The sequence below is a fragment of the Serinus canaria genome, chromosome 4 (genome assembly GCF_022539315.1).
Source record: "Serinus canaria isolate serCan28SL12 chromosome 4, serCan2020, whole genome shotgun sequence".
NCBI classification, from domain to species: domain Eukaryota; kingdom Metazoa; phylum Chordata; class Aves; order Passeriformes; family Fringillidae; genus Serinus; species Serinus canaria.
In genome coordinates this window covers 35,481,554-35,497,633 of record NC_066317.1, presented here as the reverse complement: position 1 = coordinate 35,497,633, position 16,080 = coordinate 35,481,554, and the positions used below count along the sequence as shown (strand labels likewise).

Here is a 16,080-nt window from a genome sequence, read left to right as displayed (position 1 = left end):
CTGCACAATAGCTTCTACTGGAATTTGCTGCCATGAATAGCCTTACTGCCTTTTTTAAAAATAAACCCAGTATTTCCTAAACAATGCAACATGAATTAACAAACTCTTGTACTGCTGACTCCAGTCTTAAACAAACAGAGGAACACACAACACCAATTTTTATCAAAGGGTTCTGGGGTTCTAAAGAATTGCAGACCACTAAGTCTGACTTCTGTGCTGAATAGAAGCTAGTAATAAATAACAAAATTAGTAAACCATAGACACAGCTTTTGTGGAAAAAAAGCCAGGCCACAGAAAAATATTACCATCTTTTGAAGAAATCAAAAATTTTGTGGACATGAGTGAGGCTATTAATACAGTAACTGAATTTCCAAAGCATTTGATGAGGTTCTTTGTTTTCTTTACAGGTACAGTTCTTCATCAAACTACAGCAGATCTCTTAGACTAGTAACTGCTGAAGTCTATTAATTCCAAATTGTAAGCAAGTTCGTGACTTTAGCAGCATAACTGGGCTGGGAGCTAAGCAGTCCACCTCTTCTTCCAGGTCATTGCTGAACAATAGGAAAGGCCTTGGTAAGTTGCAATGAAAATGACTATCAACAGCTGCAGAATAATTCAATAATGCTATCAAGGAAATGAGCCAGCAGGAGAGCTCAGTGCAAGTGGGAATGATTGTATATGGAGTGTTAGACCATTCAGTGCATAGACTCAGTGACAGATCCTAAACTCTGCATTACCACTGGGGAAAAAAAAAGTTAAAAAAATCTTGGAGTCAGATGTGGATAGGTCTGTCAGAATTTTAGCTCAGAGTTAACGAAAAAGGAAATGAAATAGCAGGAATAATAATGATGGAACACGAAACATTTATCTAGGAACTTCATGGAGCTATCTCTGATAGTCCCATATCACAGGGCAGCAGAGTCACAGAGGCACATAACAGTATCTGTATCTGGGAGAAGAGGTTAAAACAAGCACCACATTCTGCAGTCTCTGACTCAGGATGTCATTAATTTCAAGACTATAAATGCATTCAAAAGACAAGTCTGTGCACAGAAAGAGGTCTCTGAAGCATGACAACTCTGTTGCAATTTTTGGCTCCAGTGCCCCAGTGCACTGGTTGCCAGCAATGACGCTTATCCATTCTTGTATGTTTTCTCACCAGCATATGTTTTTGGCCAGAGCTAAAGTTGTTAAGAGAAACAATCACCAGTCAGACCCAGCACTGATGAATTTTTAAAAGTAAATTTTATTTTAAAATACTCTGGTCAAGTGGAGCACTATACTGGTTAAAGAACTTGATTCTTGCTATTCCTAGCAGCAATTCTCCAGAGTTATCTCTTGGGGGGTTTTTTGAGAGGACACACCTTGTTACCTGACAGTATTAACCCTCAAACCTAGGTCCCTTTTCATTTCCTTAGCACAGTGTATTTATCTTGGATCCAAAATAATCCAGAAAATTTATCAATCTAGTTTTACTTCAGCTCTACCTCTGTGCAGACTCCTGAACACAAAAAGCAGGGAGCAATTAAATTAATATCCATCTTCCCAAAAGCTAACAATTATTTCATTGCAGGTCTGCTAGGAAGTAGGGATAATGTGTAAAATCCAGTATAAATGATTGTTCTTAAGGGTCTGCCATCTACCAGGATAATTAAAATAGATCCAAAAAACGTAAAAATCACCAAGTTTAACGAAAAAAAGTTTCTTCCAGCTACTGTACAGAAGTTTAGACAGGGCCTGCTAAGCCTGCTCTACTTTGCTGCTAGAAATAATGTGGAAAACAGGTATTTCTCTACTTATCTAGTTTATGTTCCCCCTGGCACTCTTGCACAGTGCTGAAAGACTGCAGAGAGATGAGCCATCTTCTAAATTTTGTACACTGACTTTTACATATCCCCATACATTCTTGATTTTTTTACCAAACTTATAACTTGCTGTATGTCAACATAAGTGCTGGGCATCAACACTGAAATATATTAAAATCCATAAGCCAAGAGTATGTGGTAAAAAGAGTATGTATTAAAATCCATAAGCCAAGAGTATGTGGTACTGGCAAAATGGAAATAGTCTGAAGTACCTGACAAAAAACTTGAACACACCATCCAGGGTCATTCCTCCCTACAGGATACAGCAAGAATTAAGGCTTTTTACAGCAGCTGAGACTGCCCAGAATCACCAGCAAAGTTCCTACGGAATCAATAAAGGCAGCTGGCAAATCATCCTGGCAACATGTCAGACTACAAAGTCAAATCCAAGCATAGCAGAATTGAATCTCCCTTTATTGGCATTTCTTTCCTCTTCTCCCTCCAGCAGGGACAAGCCCTGAGGCTGTATGGCTTTTAAGCAGAGAGAGACAGTTCTTGCAGCACTATTTCACTCTTGCTAGCACAGCCTGGGAAAGCATTTGGCATACTTCACTGAACAAACCTGACTGCACTGGGTAACGCTTCAAAATTCTGATGCTTGAAGAAAGAGAGGGCTGAAGGGAACTCTGCCTATCTGTGAACCAATAATCAGTCTTTACCAGAAAGATCTTCCTCAATTAGCAATGCCAACTCACTATAAACAGCAACAACAAAAAATGACTATATTGTTCTTTGTCAGGATTCAGATGAATGTTGAGTGGCCTCACCAGCCACAAATGCCTTTTTAAATAGGTCAGTGGGAGGAAAATAAATGGTGCATCCAATAGGTAATCTGCCACCTTTTGCAGCATTTCTCTCAGGTATTGGGGAGAGCAGGAAAGTGAGCATGTGGGAGCCTGAAAGCACAAAGCAGTATCAGCCAATCTCACACTGCTTCCCCTCTCTTCTGTTCCCAGGAGACACACAGAAGCTATAAACCTTCAACCTACTTAGGCAATTGCAAGCATCCCAAGTGTTCAATACATAAAGTAAGGAATATAAGGTTGTCTGAAAAATACCTTTTGTTCACATTGGTTTTTTATGCTGTTTTGTTTGCTTGCTTGAAACATTAAATACTAAAACCTAACTGATTCGAGCTGGTGGCTTTCACCTCACAAAGGCTTATCTGCAACTGTGCTTGAAGGAAACAGTTTCTAAAATTCATCTTTTCATGGCTGTCCTCCCTCTTCCTCAAAGTATTTAATAATTTTTGGGAATATCTATTTATTAATGTCCTTCAGAACAGAAGACAAATTTTGAGATCACATCAAAAATACTTCAGGAACCTAAAGGTGTGGAACTATTTGAGAGATACTACAGGTTGCTTGATGCCCTTCACCTAAAATGAAAGGGAAGGAGTACTGCCAGAACTCTGCTGCCAGAACTCACCTGGGCAGAGGCAGCCCAGTCCCACCTTCATGTGTCATGTTGCCACCTCTGATTTGCTGTCCTTACAGAAGGAAGAAATGTTTCAGCAGAGGCAGCAGTGTCCAAGGAAAAACCTCCCAAAAAGAAAATGCTGACCTACACAGGTTACCCAGAACATTCCTTCCCTTTCAGAAAAATCTCTTTAGTAAAAAGGATCAACTTCTGAGCAGAGCAAAGAAAGAAAAGCAAAGTGGGCCCCCAGGACAGCTGGCACTTCCTTGCCACCAACAGCAGACAGGCATGGTCCTCTCCTCTGACTGCCAGGAAGTGGAAACCTTTAGTCAGTCACCTGAGGAATACAGCACCAAGTAAGGTGAAATGCTGTGCTCATGTGCTTCATTTGCTTTCAGGGCGTGCACACCACATAGCAAACTCAAGCAGCTGCACATGCATGGGTATGACTCAGACCCACAGCTGGCCAGTTCTCCCCTACCTTGCAAAATGAAAAAAACACCATAAAGGCCAGAGCAGAGCCCCAGTAACCAGTCAATGAACCATCAACAGATTATTCACCACAGCTGGAAACATAGAGCCCAGGGATTGGTGCCCAGTCCAGGGATCAGCAATCCCTACTGCTGGGGATGAGGGGGAAATGAAAACTGCAAAGTACTTAACATCATACCTAACTTCATACATTGCCCACAAAACTCCAACCAAAAAACAGACTAAAAAATACCCTGCCATTAAATCAGTTTGCTCAGAAACCCATCCCTAATTGATATTTAACAAGGAAAATTATACCAAATGCAAATTGACCTGAGAGCAAAATTGCCTTCAACATATATCAAAGTAGACTATGAAAACCTGTTAGTAACTCTTAAGCAAATGTTAGTAACTTTCCAGAATTTGCCCACAACAAATTAGACACCTCTTCAGCAAGTACATAAATGTTTTTTCTAAGACTGCTTTCCTCTTTAGGGCAAATGCTGTGAGAAACTGTTGGAAGACTACTCCAACCATCACTACGGCAGATCCATACTTCTGTTACTGCAGGTAAATAGGCAGTGTTTTAAAGAGAACAGTATTTCTTTCTGTTCTCTATTTATGCTCCATTTTAAAGGCATCGAGGTAAATCAAAACTGAATAAACTAACTAGGAGAGGGATATCTAATAAAGATAATCCTTCCTTCTTGAAGACAAATCTTAAGAAGTTATGGACTAAGAAAAGCTATGACAGTGAAGACTATGGCTAGACACAGAACACGGAAATACATACAATTTGACACTGAAACAGATTACTTCAGAGATAAATCACTCCAGCTTAAGTATTCATGGAAGGAATCATTGCAACAGCATTGAGAAGAATATATGGAAACGTGGTATAGTACAACACTCATGCCTTCAGTACAAGAAGCCTTGAGTGGCCTAATAAAGAATATTTTAGGTGTCAATTCAGATATATGGAAAGCAATTAACGGAATCCCCCAAACACAGAACCGAGAGAACACAGAAGTTTTGCTTACTCTTCCTGGCGCAAGTCATTGACGCTCCGATCCAGCGAGATCATATCGCTCGCCACCATGTTAAACCCAAACTCCTTAATGCTGGCTTGAACGGATTCCTTGTAATCTGCTCCTAAGACATATGGCTTCGCCTCCTCCCCAGGGCCACCAACAACTCCATGAGGCTCAGGCTCTTTGGGTTCAAAGTTACCAAGGACTCCAGGTCGTAACACAGGGTCTGGGTATACAAATGTCTGAGGTTTGAATGTGAGATACTGCCTCTGGAGGATGTTTGGCTGCTTGTTATCAACACCATGCTGATTTAGTTCATTTTTGGCCTTATTTTTCCTTCGAATGGATTCCAAGTCCACTTCCACACCTTCAACATGAGGCCAAGGTACCACAGGTTTGAATTTCTCATTTCCTAGTCCATGGTCTCCTTTGTTTGGCAGAGGTCTGCTGGCTTCTTTGTCATCCTATATACACACAGAGAAACAGCAGACCATATCAATTGATGAACCTTTATTTATTTACATTCAGTAGTGTAATGCACTAAGAGTTGGTACTAAATACATGTTGAGCAAGTATGGAGAAGTCTGTTAAAGGGGTTCAATGAACAAGTTTTACTAAAGCTACTGACTGCTGGAGAACATCACCAGCTGTTGTCACCACTTACCTTGGTGAGCTGGTTCTGGAAATGACTGAATGCCCAAAGAATTCCTAAAGACCAAATACCCATGCAGGACACATTCACCTGAATGCAGCCTGAGCTGCAGTTCAAACTGATGTGCAAGGGGCACTGACAGAGCATTTTATGAAGGAGAAGGTGACATGGCAGTGACATGATGGCACTGGGGACAGCAGGCAAAAAAGAGATCAGCTGCATGGACACAGGCATGCCTGCCTGGGGAGGCAGTGCTGGCGCTGAAGAGAATTGTCATGGTCACTAACACCTCCTGTACCCTTGTTTAAAACAATTGTACCACACTCCTCTCTCTCTCCACACCAAGAGATTTGAAGTTCTCACTGAGAAGCAGGGCTGGCATTTTGAAAACTGCTCAGCATTTTCAGTGATCAGTGAGGCTGGTGGGGTTAGAACAAGGGTGGGTGATTTTGGAAGACACTAGACAGAAAGGCTTTGAAGTGTCTGAGTGTGAAGTCTCCAGAACACATCAGCACCACCCATGAAAGCACTCCAAAACACACAATCACAACTTTTTCCAATATTACTATCCAAGAGTATGACAAGGGAATGTTGCTGAAGGTTCAGATATCCTGCTAAAATTGTTTATTTTTAAGCAGGACGAATGTTAGATCATTCAGAAAACTGCAGAAAACAACAGGCATTTTAGCAATGTCTCAGAATCAAACAAAATTTTGAGATCAGGAGGATGTCACCCATTCAAACCTGCTGATGGTGGGTTCACAGTGAGGTGGGGTTCCTCAGACACCCCTTTGTCCAGTTTCTCAGAACAACCTGTTCCAGTTGCTTGACCCAGTGAAAGCTTTTCCCCTCATACCTCAGTAGAAGTTTCTCATATTACACCTTGTCCTCTCAGTCTGCACTCCTCAGAAGATTTTATTTCCATTTGCTCTTCAACTTCACTTTTTCAGAGTGAAAAGATGCAATTAGATTCCCCATTAGACTTTTTCCCCAGCCAAACCCAGCCTCCCTAGCAGGTCTTTGCTAGGTTCTCTGCATCTGTGAACATCTCTCCTGTGTTAGGGGTAGTGTGGGAGGAAAAATCACACAGAGCTCCAAACAGCTAAGCTCTTTCTAGGGCATCCACCCATTATGCACTCTGCTTTTACTGCAATAAGGGTACAATCCTGACTCATGTCCATGTTCAATTAAACCATATAATACTTCCTACTACATCACACTATTTTCCTTACATCATTCCACGTAAAAAACCCTCAGAAATTAAGAAAAATACAGCACATAATATTTCTAGGTTAACATGGTAACAGTGGGAGTCAGACCGGCTCCAATTCAAAATAAGGAGTTTATTTGAGAAACATTCTGAGTTCTGTCTTTGTTATAGTTTAAACAGGGAGGACATACAACATGCAGAGGTGTTGCATTATTCTGTTCTTCCATCATCATTTTTTCAGGAACCCAAAAGTCAGTGTTAGAAAAGGGAAGTTTAAGGGCATGTGAAAAGGCATATTTTGCAAGAAAGTCGAAGGCTGTCATGGATCTAAATAAAGCCCTGAGAGGACTTTTGAAGAGAGCATCATCTCACACTTACCCTAAAAATCAAAAGGAAGGCTTTGCCACTAGACTGTCAGAACACTGCTGAGCTCTCAGCTCACATCTAATTCCTGCTCTGAGTGCGGAGGCAGCTATAAAAGCCAACAAAACAGTCAGCATCATCAGGAAGGATGCTTAAAGACAGCATAATTTTGATTACATAAAATTTGATGCATTCATGTATTCAGTAATATTTAGTTCTGGTCTCAAAAGGAGTCAGAGAAAGTGCAGAGTAGGGCAACAAAATCAAGGAAAAGGTAGAAAGGTATCTTGAGATGAAAGACCAGAAAGGCCACTCATCTTTTATCTCCAAGACCCTGCAGTTTGGAGATACAATGGCTGAGGGGTATACAACTGAAGTTTAAAATATCATGGAAGTAATGGATAAACCCAATGGAAACTCACTGTTTACTGTGATGGATGACAGGTCCATAGGGGGACTGCAAAAGGACCTTCTGAAAATTTGAATTAAACAGCTGTAGATGCTGGAAGAGTCCAAAGGGAAGGCAGCATAGAAAGAAGCCAGGTTTACACACTGCCATGCTCAGTCACCACCCTGGATCATCAGTCTCACTCAGACAGGAATTTCTTATTCCCCTGGTTTGTGTGGAATTAAATAACCTTTCATTCCACTTCCATTACCTATAAAACAGTTATGAGCTTCCACTTTGCCAATTCTTCGACTGAAGCATCACACTTCTGAAAGAAATTTGTTTGCTTTGTTGCTGTCAGAACTGACTTATCCTTTATTACATTTAGCCTCATTATAATTGCTATGCACAATTTGCATGATAATGCATTTATCTGTAGTTCCCTTCTATGCCCTAAATATATTCCATATTTGATGGCATGGAAAAATATTTCACAAAACAAGGAAATTAAATACACAGGAACACTCATTGACCCCATTCCTCCAATATCCACGCTCAGAGGACAAATCAGATAGAAAGCATTTGTGGTGGGTTAACCCCTGCAAGCAGCTCAGCATGACACAGCTGCTCTCCCCTTCCTCCCTAACCCTGGACACAAATCTAAAACACAGCAATCATAGGGGATGCTATGAAGAAAACTAACTTAATCTCAGGATTTTATGGACATTAAAAATACAGAAGAGGAACTAGCAGTGTTTAGGTGCATGGTCATATCTCCACAGATAAATGAGACAAGGATTTTCCAAACACCATCTGGAAAAAAAGCAAAGTCAAACCACAGTCACCATATTTCAGTCACCATAAAAACCACAATGCCTTAGTTAGGAACTTATAGGGCTTCCTCTCTCTTTTATGAATTATGACCTACACCCCCTTTTAAAGGAAAAAATAATTAAAATATATTAAACATCTAAAAGAATTTTTAATCAGTGTTCCTCACTGATTACAAGTTTGGTAAAAGTAGTCATACAATAACAGCCAAACTGGAAGGCGTGTATATAAAAAAAAAAAAGACAAAGCAGAACAACATTCCTAAAGTGGCAAAACAAACTGGTCTGAAAATTATTTTAAAAGTTTTGAAGGAGATAGTAACAGCAACATGAATGGAGGGCTCAGAAGAAGTGAGCACACCATGCATCTGAATACAGCACTTCTGGGTTGTCCAAAAATGAGGGGAAAGAAGCAAAACCTACGAACTCTCTCACATCTGAAGACAAATAACAAAACTAATAAAACCTCATCACATCTTTATAAAAAGGCCACATAATACAGAAAAAAGCTTTTTCCACAGACCATTATTTTTTCCCATAGGGCTGGACCTAGGATTTCCCGTCAGCTTTCTAGATCCAGTTTGGTGCATGCTTCCTTATTTTTTGAATGCTTTTTTCACTCCTTAGGGAAATATGTATGAGTAACTGCAATGGGTGTTCCCAAAACAGTGATGTGGTATAAAATCACCTCCTGACTTGTAAATATAAAAAAGGGGGTTATTCATTGTCATTTTATTTCACAAATTGAGTGCCTTATTGCAGAAGACAGGAATGCAGTTGAAGGTATAGAAAACATAACTGTTTCCCTTTGAAAACACCCCTATAAATTATACAAAGTAAAAGGAAAGACCATGAGAGGTCTTAATAAGGCTGCAAGATCAGTCATCTGGTGGAGGGCTGGAGCTGTAGCTGGCAATAAAACTGCCAATGTGAAAGTTGCATAATCTGCTTTTCTTCAGTAACTAGTTCAAGACTGGCAACTCCCTAAAACTCCCTATTAAATAATGTCTGAAAAAAAATTGATTTTAGAAAAGTGGATTTTCCTCAGAATTTTCTTTTGAGAACTTCAGAATAAATAAAATAAGCAATGATTCCCTCAACAGAGTTGTCTGACTCTCAAAGGGTTCCATCCCATAAGACTTCACACCTCCCACCCCTGCCATGGTAGCCTCCATTCGAGCAAGCAGAAATTATACCTACTACAGGCAGTCCTGCAGACCAAAAGCACACACAAATGGAAAAACACCCAGCTTCTCAAACAAGGATAAAGATCAACAGCACTTCTGCAGTCACTTAAAAAAATAAAAATAAAGCCTTTTCAATCACTACAACTTTTTGCACAAAAAGTCTGTTTCAAGCTCCACATGCAGCGTTGCTTCTAAATCATATTTTGCTAAATGTTTCAAACAATTTTGTCACAAGATGACCCTGCTGACTCAAATTGAGGCTGAAGTTGGACTGTGAGAGCTCCTACGTCAGATATGAGCAATGACATTCAAGCCATCTGGCTTGAAAGGGCCATTTGCTGTCACAGTGCCTGGGCAAAACAGCCTCTATCCTGCTATGACTCCTCTCAGTATATTTCAGAGGCACTTCAAAAGTGATGGAGTGCTACTTACATGCTCAGTAGCTCCTACAGCGATTTTTAAAACTTGTGGAAAATTAGTACAGATCATTTATGAGAACTCCAGAAACACAGAGATAAATACAATTTGACACTAAGTTTGAGAAAACTTTTGAAGTTTAAAAATGCATGTTTGTAAAACTAACAGATTGTTTAATCCCTCCATTGCATGCTTTGTGCAACCTAAGTGAGAAACCATGCTGCTGATGGTGTTTGTCAAGAGCAGTTTCAGGAAAAGAGAATTCTGTAAGTTATATTTTTATGTTCACAGTCACCCTCAGTTTGGACATATACTGACAATACAAAAGTCCATTGCACAGTAAGTGCTACCTCTCCATAGTAGATTTCTGCCCCCTTTAATATCCTAGGGGAAACAGAACAAACTTAAACAAGACCAATTCATATCTACCATCCTGGAATAAATTTTGATACACAGAACTACCAGGACTATACAGCTGTGTACCACAAACACATTGCAGTGACGGCATCTCCGAAGAGCAAGCAATCTAATCCTACAAGACAACAACCACATCTGTTATTTTTTGGAATCTTCAGCATGAACTTGGTCAGAAGTCACTTATGAATCACAAAGTCCAAACAAATAAAAAGAACTTTGATGGTATAAACAAGCAAGCATTACACTATACGCATATTCATGTATGTATAGATAAATATATATTTAAATAGTTTATATATATATATAAATATATATATATATAAATAGAGTTTAAAATTTAGTGTTCTACTCACTAAAAAATACATAACATTGAAGTGCAAATGAGTATCAAGGGCATCAATCAGCTCTGAAGAAATGAGTATTGAGCAGTACTTTTATACCGATGTGTTTTGTACTCCCACCTATATCTGAGGAATGGCAAATAAACATTGTGGGTAGGGTTCTATTTCTTCTTTTTTTGAAATTTAATTAAAAGAAGAGCAGGGCAACTTCCTCCTTCACCTGTTTCCTAGATTTCACAGCATCTGTCAAGCTGATTGACATGTGATACACTACTCATTACCCTGCACCATCCTTTATCCAACTTGTATTTTTCTTGTAGATCCCAAGTAGCTCTTTGAGAGGAAACAGTTTTGCCAAGATACCTGTAATAGAACTGCTAGACATCAGCACTGAGAGAAATCCCTTTCCCACTCACTCCTTATGTCCTGTGTGATAAGGCAGAACAGGACAATCACTAGTAAATATAACTTCTGCAGTACAGAAGTTACTGAGTTTTCAGTAGCTATCAGCAGACCACAGCTCCCTCACTCAGCCCACTGAGAGAATAGTAAAGTAGCAGTACTTTTGAGCCCCAAAATTACCTGTGCTAGCCAAGGCAAAACAATTTAGTGGGGAGTAAGACCCCCACTATATAGCTGACTTTTCTGAGATAGGAGAGCACTGCTTGTGGAAAAGTGGCATGTCCAAAAATAAGAAGGGCACATAGTAAAGAAGAGGAACTGCTTGTGGAGATGCGAATGTGGTAACAGCTCAGTGTTCTGCTGTAATGAAGGAGTTTGACAGAATTTACCATTCAAGTTCCAATTGCATTAATGTACATGAGCCTCTGCATCACGGATTCCTATTAATGGATGAAAACAACCTCTTGTTATCTAGTAATGAGTCTAAAAACTAACACTATTCACTAACATTTAAGGCCATCTCTGCTGGTGTTTGAACCTGTGAGTTCAAGAAAGGCACTGAGGAAGATAAGGCTTAGTTCATCAACTTTATTTCATTTTTCGAATGGTTGCTCCAAGAGTTCCCTGGGCAAAAAGACCCACTGGCTCTTCCTGTCCTCTTGGATGTCATCTACTTTGTCACAGCAGAAGCATTCATCTAGGACAGTGACTTCAGGCTAGTGCTGCATACTGCCATGGTCTGCAGCCAGCCTTTCACAAGGTCATTCACAAGGCACAGGAACTGGTATTAAGCTATGGAAGCCCTCAGATATGAAATCCTATGGAAGAAGGAAGAATACTTATTTTCAGTTGAAATAACCTGATTGCCTGGTTATTCACCTAACAGAAGGAACATAATCAATCCTGAGTTTCACCTGTTTACTTGCAGAATATCTTGTTTAAAGACATGCTCAAATTTGGATGTCAGTATGATACCCATCTAAGCATCCATTTTAAATGAAATTGTTCTGTTGTGACATTATCTTTCACTTGCAAGAGGAGCTAATGATATTTCTGTCATCCTCTTTGGCCTGCTGTGTATGTATCATTTAAAACTCATGCAAAGGAATGCAATCCTGTCACAACTGGTTTTTCAACTTGCACTGCTTTACCCCCTGTCCCTGCTCCTCACTCCATCTTCCAATGACACTGGTCTCTCAGAACTTATTGCTGGATATGTCTCTCTTGAAGTCTGGATCTTCTGCAAATGCAATTGTCACTTTCATGTGCTTCTGGTCCAGACGGAGCAAGTTCCTTTACTTTGGGAAGTTCAGATACCTCCATTGAAAGCAGAGGCTACCCAGAGAGCTGGCCAGAGTGCTTGTGCTAGATTCAGTCTCATAAAAGTGCTGCCACTGGTTGTCCAAAACTTGCAAACTTCACTCTCTCACCTTCAGGGAGATTTAAGAGTGCAAGGAATGACAGCTAGAACATGGCCTGTACCTTACCTATGTTACATGATGCCTTCTGAGGAGAGGTGCAGTACTCCTTGAATTCCTGTGCGACAAGCACTTTCACAATTAGACTCTGCCTGACTGAAAGCAAGTAAAAATAAAGCCACTGAGTGCCTCAGAACAAATTACTATAAAAAAATAGCAGTCCTAATGTCCTCATCTTCACTAGCACTCAGTGCCTGGGGAATATTGAACCAGCTCTTAAACCTACCAATCTCCTTCCTGATTGCTTGAGATACAACTCTCACTCAGCTTTTACACATCCTGCCATTCCTGGTCCTGTCACCCTACCCCTGGTCCCATCTGTGGTTCAGCAGTCACAGTGTGTTAAAGAAGCCCTGACAGAGATCCATTTCACTCAAAGTCCCAGCTTATGCCCAAGAACTTTGCAGAGCAACCACAGACTTATAGAATGGTTTGGGTTGAAAGAGGACCTTGAAGACCACCTAGCTCCAGCCCCCCTGCCATGGGCAGGGGCACTTTCCACTAGACCAGGTTGCCTGGAACTACATCCAACCTGGCCTTGAATACCTCCAGGGGTGGGGTGTCCACAACTTCCCTGGACAACCTATTCCACTGACTCACAGGAAAACTTTTTTCCTAATATCTGCTCGAAACCTGCTCTCTCTGTACGTCTCAGTGCACCTCTCCATGTGGCTATGGAGAGTACCATGCAATCTGGATAGTAATTAATGAGATCTAAAATAGAAAGTCTGAGATAAATACCTGAAGAAACTGATATCAAAGAAATCTGTCCTTGATTTTGTAACCTAAGGCTAGTTTTGAAGCAAGCAAAACAGTCTCTTATCATTAAGATTACAATCACTTCCAAGTAAAAGAAATATTCTTAAACTAAATTGTAAATGAAGCTGCTGCATTACCTAAGGGGATGTATTTCAGTCTCTCCCATGCTCTAGAAATGAAAACATGTTGGCACTAGTAACCTGTGCAATAAAAAGAACACAAAGCTGTCTCTGCAGCTGCTTGCTGTAGAATAACAGAAAAGTTGTTAGAGGACCCTTGATAAGACAGAAGTATGATCCAAAGCCTCTTAAATCCTCTCCTTACAGACAACACACTGAAGATGAGAGAAAAACTTTAAACTCAGAAGAGCAGGAATTTATTACAAGTTTACTACAACAAGACAAACATTTTCAGTAGAAGAAAGCTGAAGCAATCATAGGAACACAAAAAGGCTTGGGTTGGAAGGATCCTTAAAGATTTCCCAGTTCCAACCCCCCTGCCATAGGCACCACCTACTAGACCAGATTGCACAAAGCCCCATCCAACCTGGCCTTGATCAAGTAGGACAGAACACAAAGAAGCATTAAAGCAAGTATCTCCCTACACACTGCATCTTTTCAGGCGTGGTTTTGCTCCTTGCTAATTAAATGGCTTCTTTGTTGCATCCAAGTGCAATTTGTCAGGTCCCCAAGGAACCACAGACCACAAGAGACCTGCCTGCACTGATCCTGGCTCTCTTGACACAAACTGAGCAAAGACAAATACTGTACATCACACAAGGTAAGTCAGCTTAGGTTAAGCACTTAAGACTGATATAATAAACCACCAGCTGACCCAGTGATTGCAGAACAGCCTGCTTTTCAAAACCCACAGCCTTCCTTCTTTCTCTGCCCAACAGATAAATACATTTCCACACACTGCAGCCTACATTGTCATTAGTATGTATTTAGCATGGTGGTTCAACTACGAACTTCTGCAGAGTATCACCCACATCAATTCATTCTTAAACAGAGACTGCAGTGACTCAGAGCTCCAATCCAAGAAAAAAGCACCTGTTAAGTTATATTTACCCTCAAATATACCATATGGGTTACTACATCAGCGATGAGACACCACACAATTAAAAAAAAAACCAAACTAATTTGTATGCAGTTGACTAATTTCATGCTAAATCCAGCCATTTGACATTTGGTTGTATTTTAGTTGTTCAGAATGCTGCTATGATAACAGCCAAGCCCCTTGAAGAGGCTAAAGAGGAGGAGAGCACCAAGCCTGGGGTACAGCTCTTCTACTGCAGCACCAGGGAGAAAATCTGTTCCAGGTAAGCAAAGCACATCAGACTCTGACCCATCTTTCCAAGATAAAGTCTAGTTTCTTCTTTAGTCTTGAGAGCAGTGACACTAAGGACCCAATCAATTCCAGTTTTCCTTCTTTTCCACTCTCCACATCAAGTCTCAGGAGGTTGCATCTACACACAGAAAGGCCAACACCTATTGCCTAGAAAGTTAAACCTTTTTTCACTTAAAAAACATAATGAAAATAATTATTTTTCAACTCCCCAGCCTGGAGGGTGCCTTGCTGCACGAGAGGATCAGCAAGGTGACTTGCTCCTGAAGCTGATGTGCCAGCAGCTGTAGGTATCACAGGAGGAGTAAAGCAGCAGAAGAACAAGGCATTTCTAAACAACAAGTCCATGAAACTGGCTTCTAGGGACAGCCAACTCCAGAACAATGCTTAAGCAGATGAAGGCTATGGGAAACCTCCAAATACTCAGAATTCTGGTGGCTCTAATCAATATCATCATCCCTAATTTCTGTAAACATTTACTGCTATGTACTTAGTTCAAATGCCACCTTCTGTTCTCCTTTTCATTTCTCTCAAATTTCCAGTTTTGTTTACAATGCTCTGAGGATGATGCCATTACTTACCCTATTTGGGAAGGGCAGAAGGTGAAGGCAAGAAATTTTTGCAACTCTTTCTTCCAGGCAAAAGATAAATAACAGGAAATCTCTTCTGAAAACTGGACTGCAGAAATGATGGCACAAAATGCAGGATGTTTTTATCCTCTCTCCCTCCTCCAAGTGATTAGGAGTACCACATTTGCCCAGGGCTATGTGGCTTGGAGCAATACAATCAGATTTTGAAAACAGTGTTTAGTCAGAAGCATACTTAAGCTATAGCAAATTGCTTCACAATACTTTGAATAATTAACACCTTTTCAGCCTATGATGCAAGAGAAAAAAGGGAAACATGTCATAATTAGACAACTGTCCACAACTTTTCTTTTTTTAGAGGGATTTTATGAATGCTTAACTGGAAAAATTGTAAGTATTAAGAACAAAATGGACAATTGCATCATCTCTATGCTGAGCTGACTTTAAGATGCAAAAGGGCCTCCAGATTTCAGGTCTTCATGACTCCTGGAGTATTTCTTACCCTCTTTGTTAAAAAAATGAAGAGGGTAAGAATGAAATTTTTTCACTGTCTTTGCATTGTAATGAGAGGTTAGCAAAAGAGGACATTTTTTTAGTAATGTTGATATGCAACTTTATTGATTAATAAATATTAAGAGGAAGAATAGCCTGAATACCTGAAAATACTGTGGTATTGATGTCTTAGCCATGCAGTACATGCTGATCCATGTAGTCTAACTCTTTCCACAGTATTATTCTACTGATGCCACATGCATACACTGTCAAGTGCTTGGCAAACAATTCCTGCAGTTTTTGCAACCAAATGGAAGAAAGACAAAGCAGACATGAGAAGGGAATAGTTTGCAGCAATATTGCCACAATCCAGAACACCAACACCTCTCTCACTTGGGTGTTTTCTCTGGTGATTTCTCATTTC

At 40.2% G+C, this 16,080-nt stretch overlaps 1 protein-coding gene across 2 annotated transcripts in view; it reads right to left on the bottom strand.

Annotated features, from left to right (window-relative positions):
- Nucleotides 1-16,080, bottom strand: part of GALNT7 (polypeptide N-acetylgalactosaminyltransferase 7) — a 70,638-nt gene that overhangs the window by 34,666 nt on the left and 19,892 nt on the right. For both annotated transcript variants that reach the window (XM_018926633.3, XM_009101150.4), the window contains exon 2: nt 4,796-5,250. In XM_018926633.3, the coding sequence (XP_018782178.1) occupies nt 4,796-5,250 (455 nt within the window). The remainder of the gene's footprint in view (nt 1-4,795; nt 5,251-16,080) is intronic.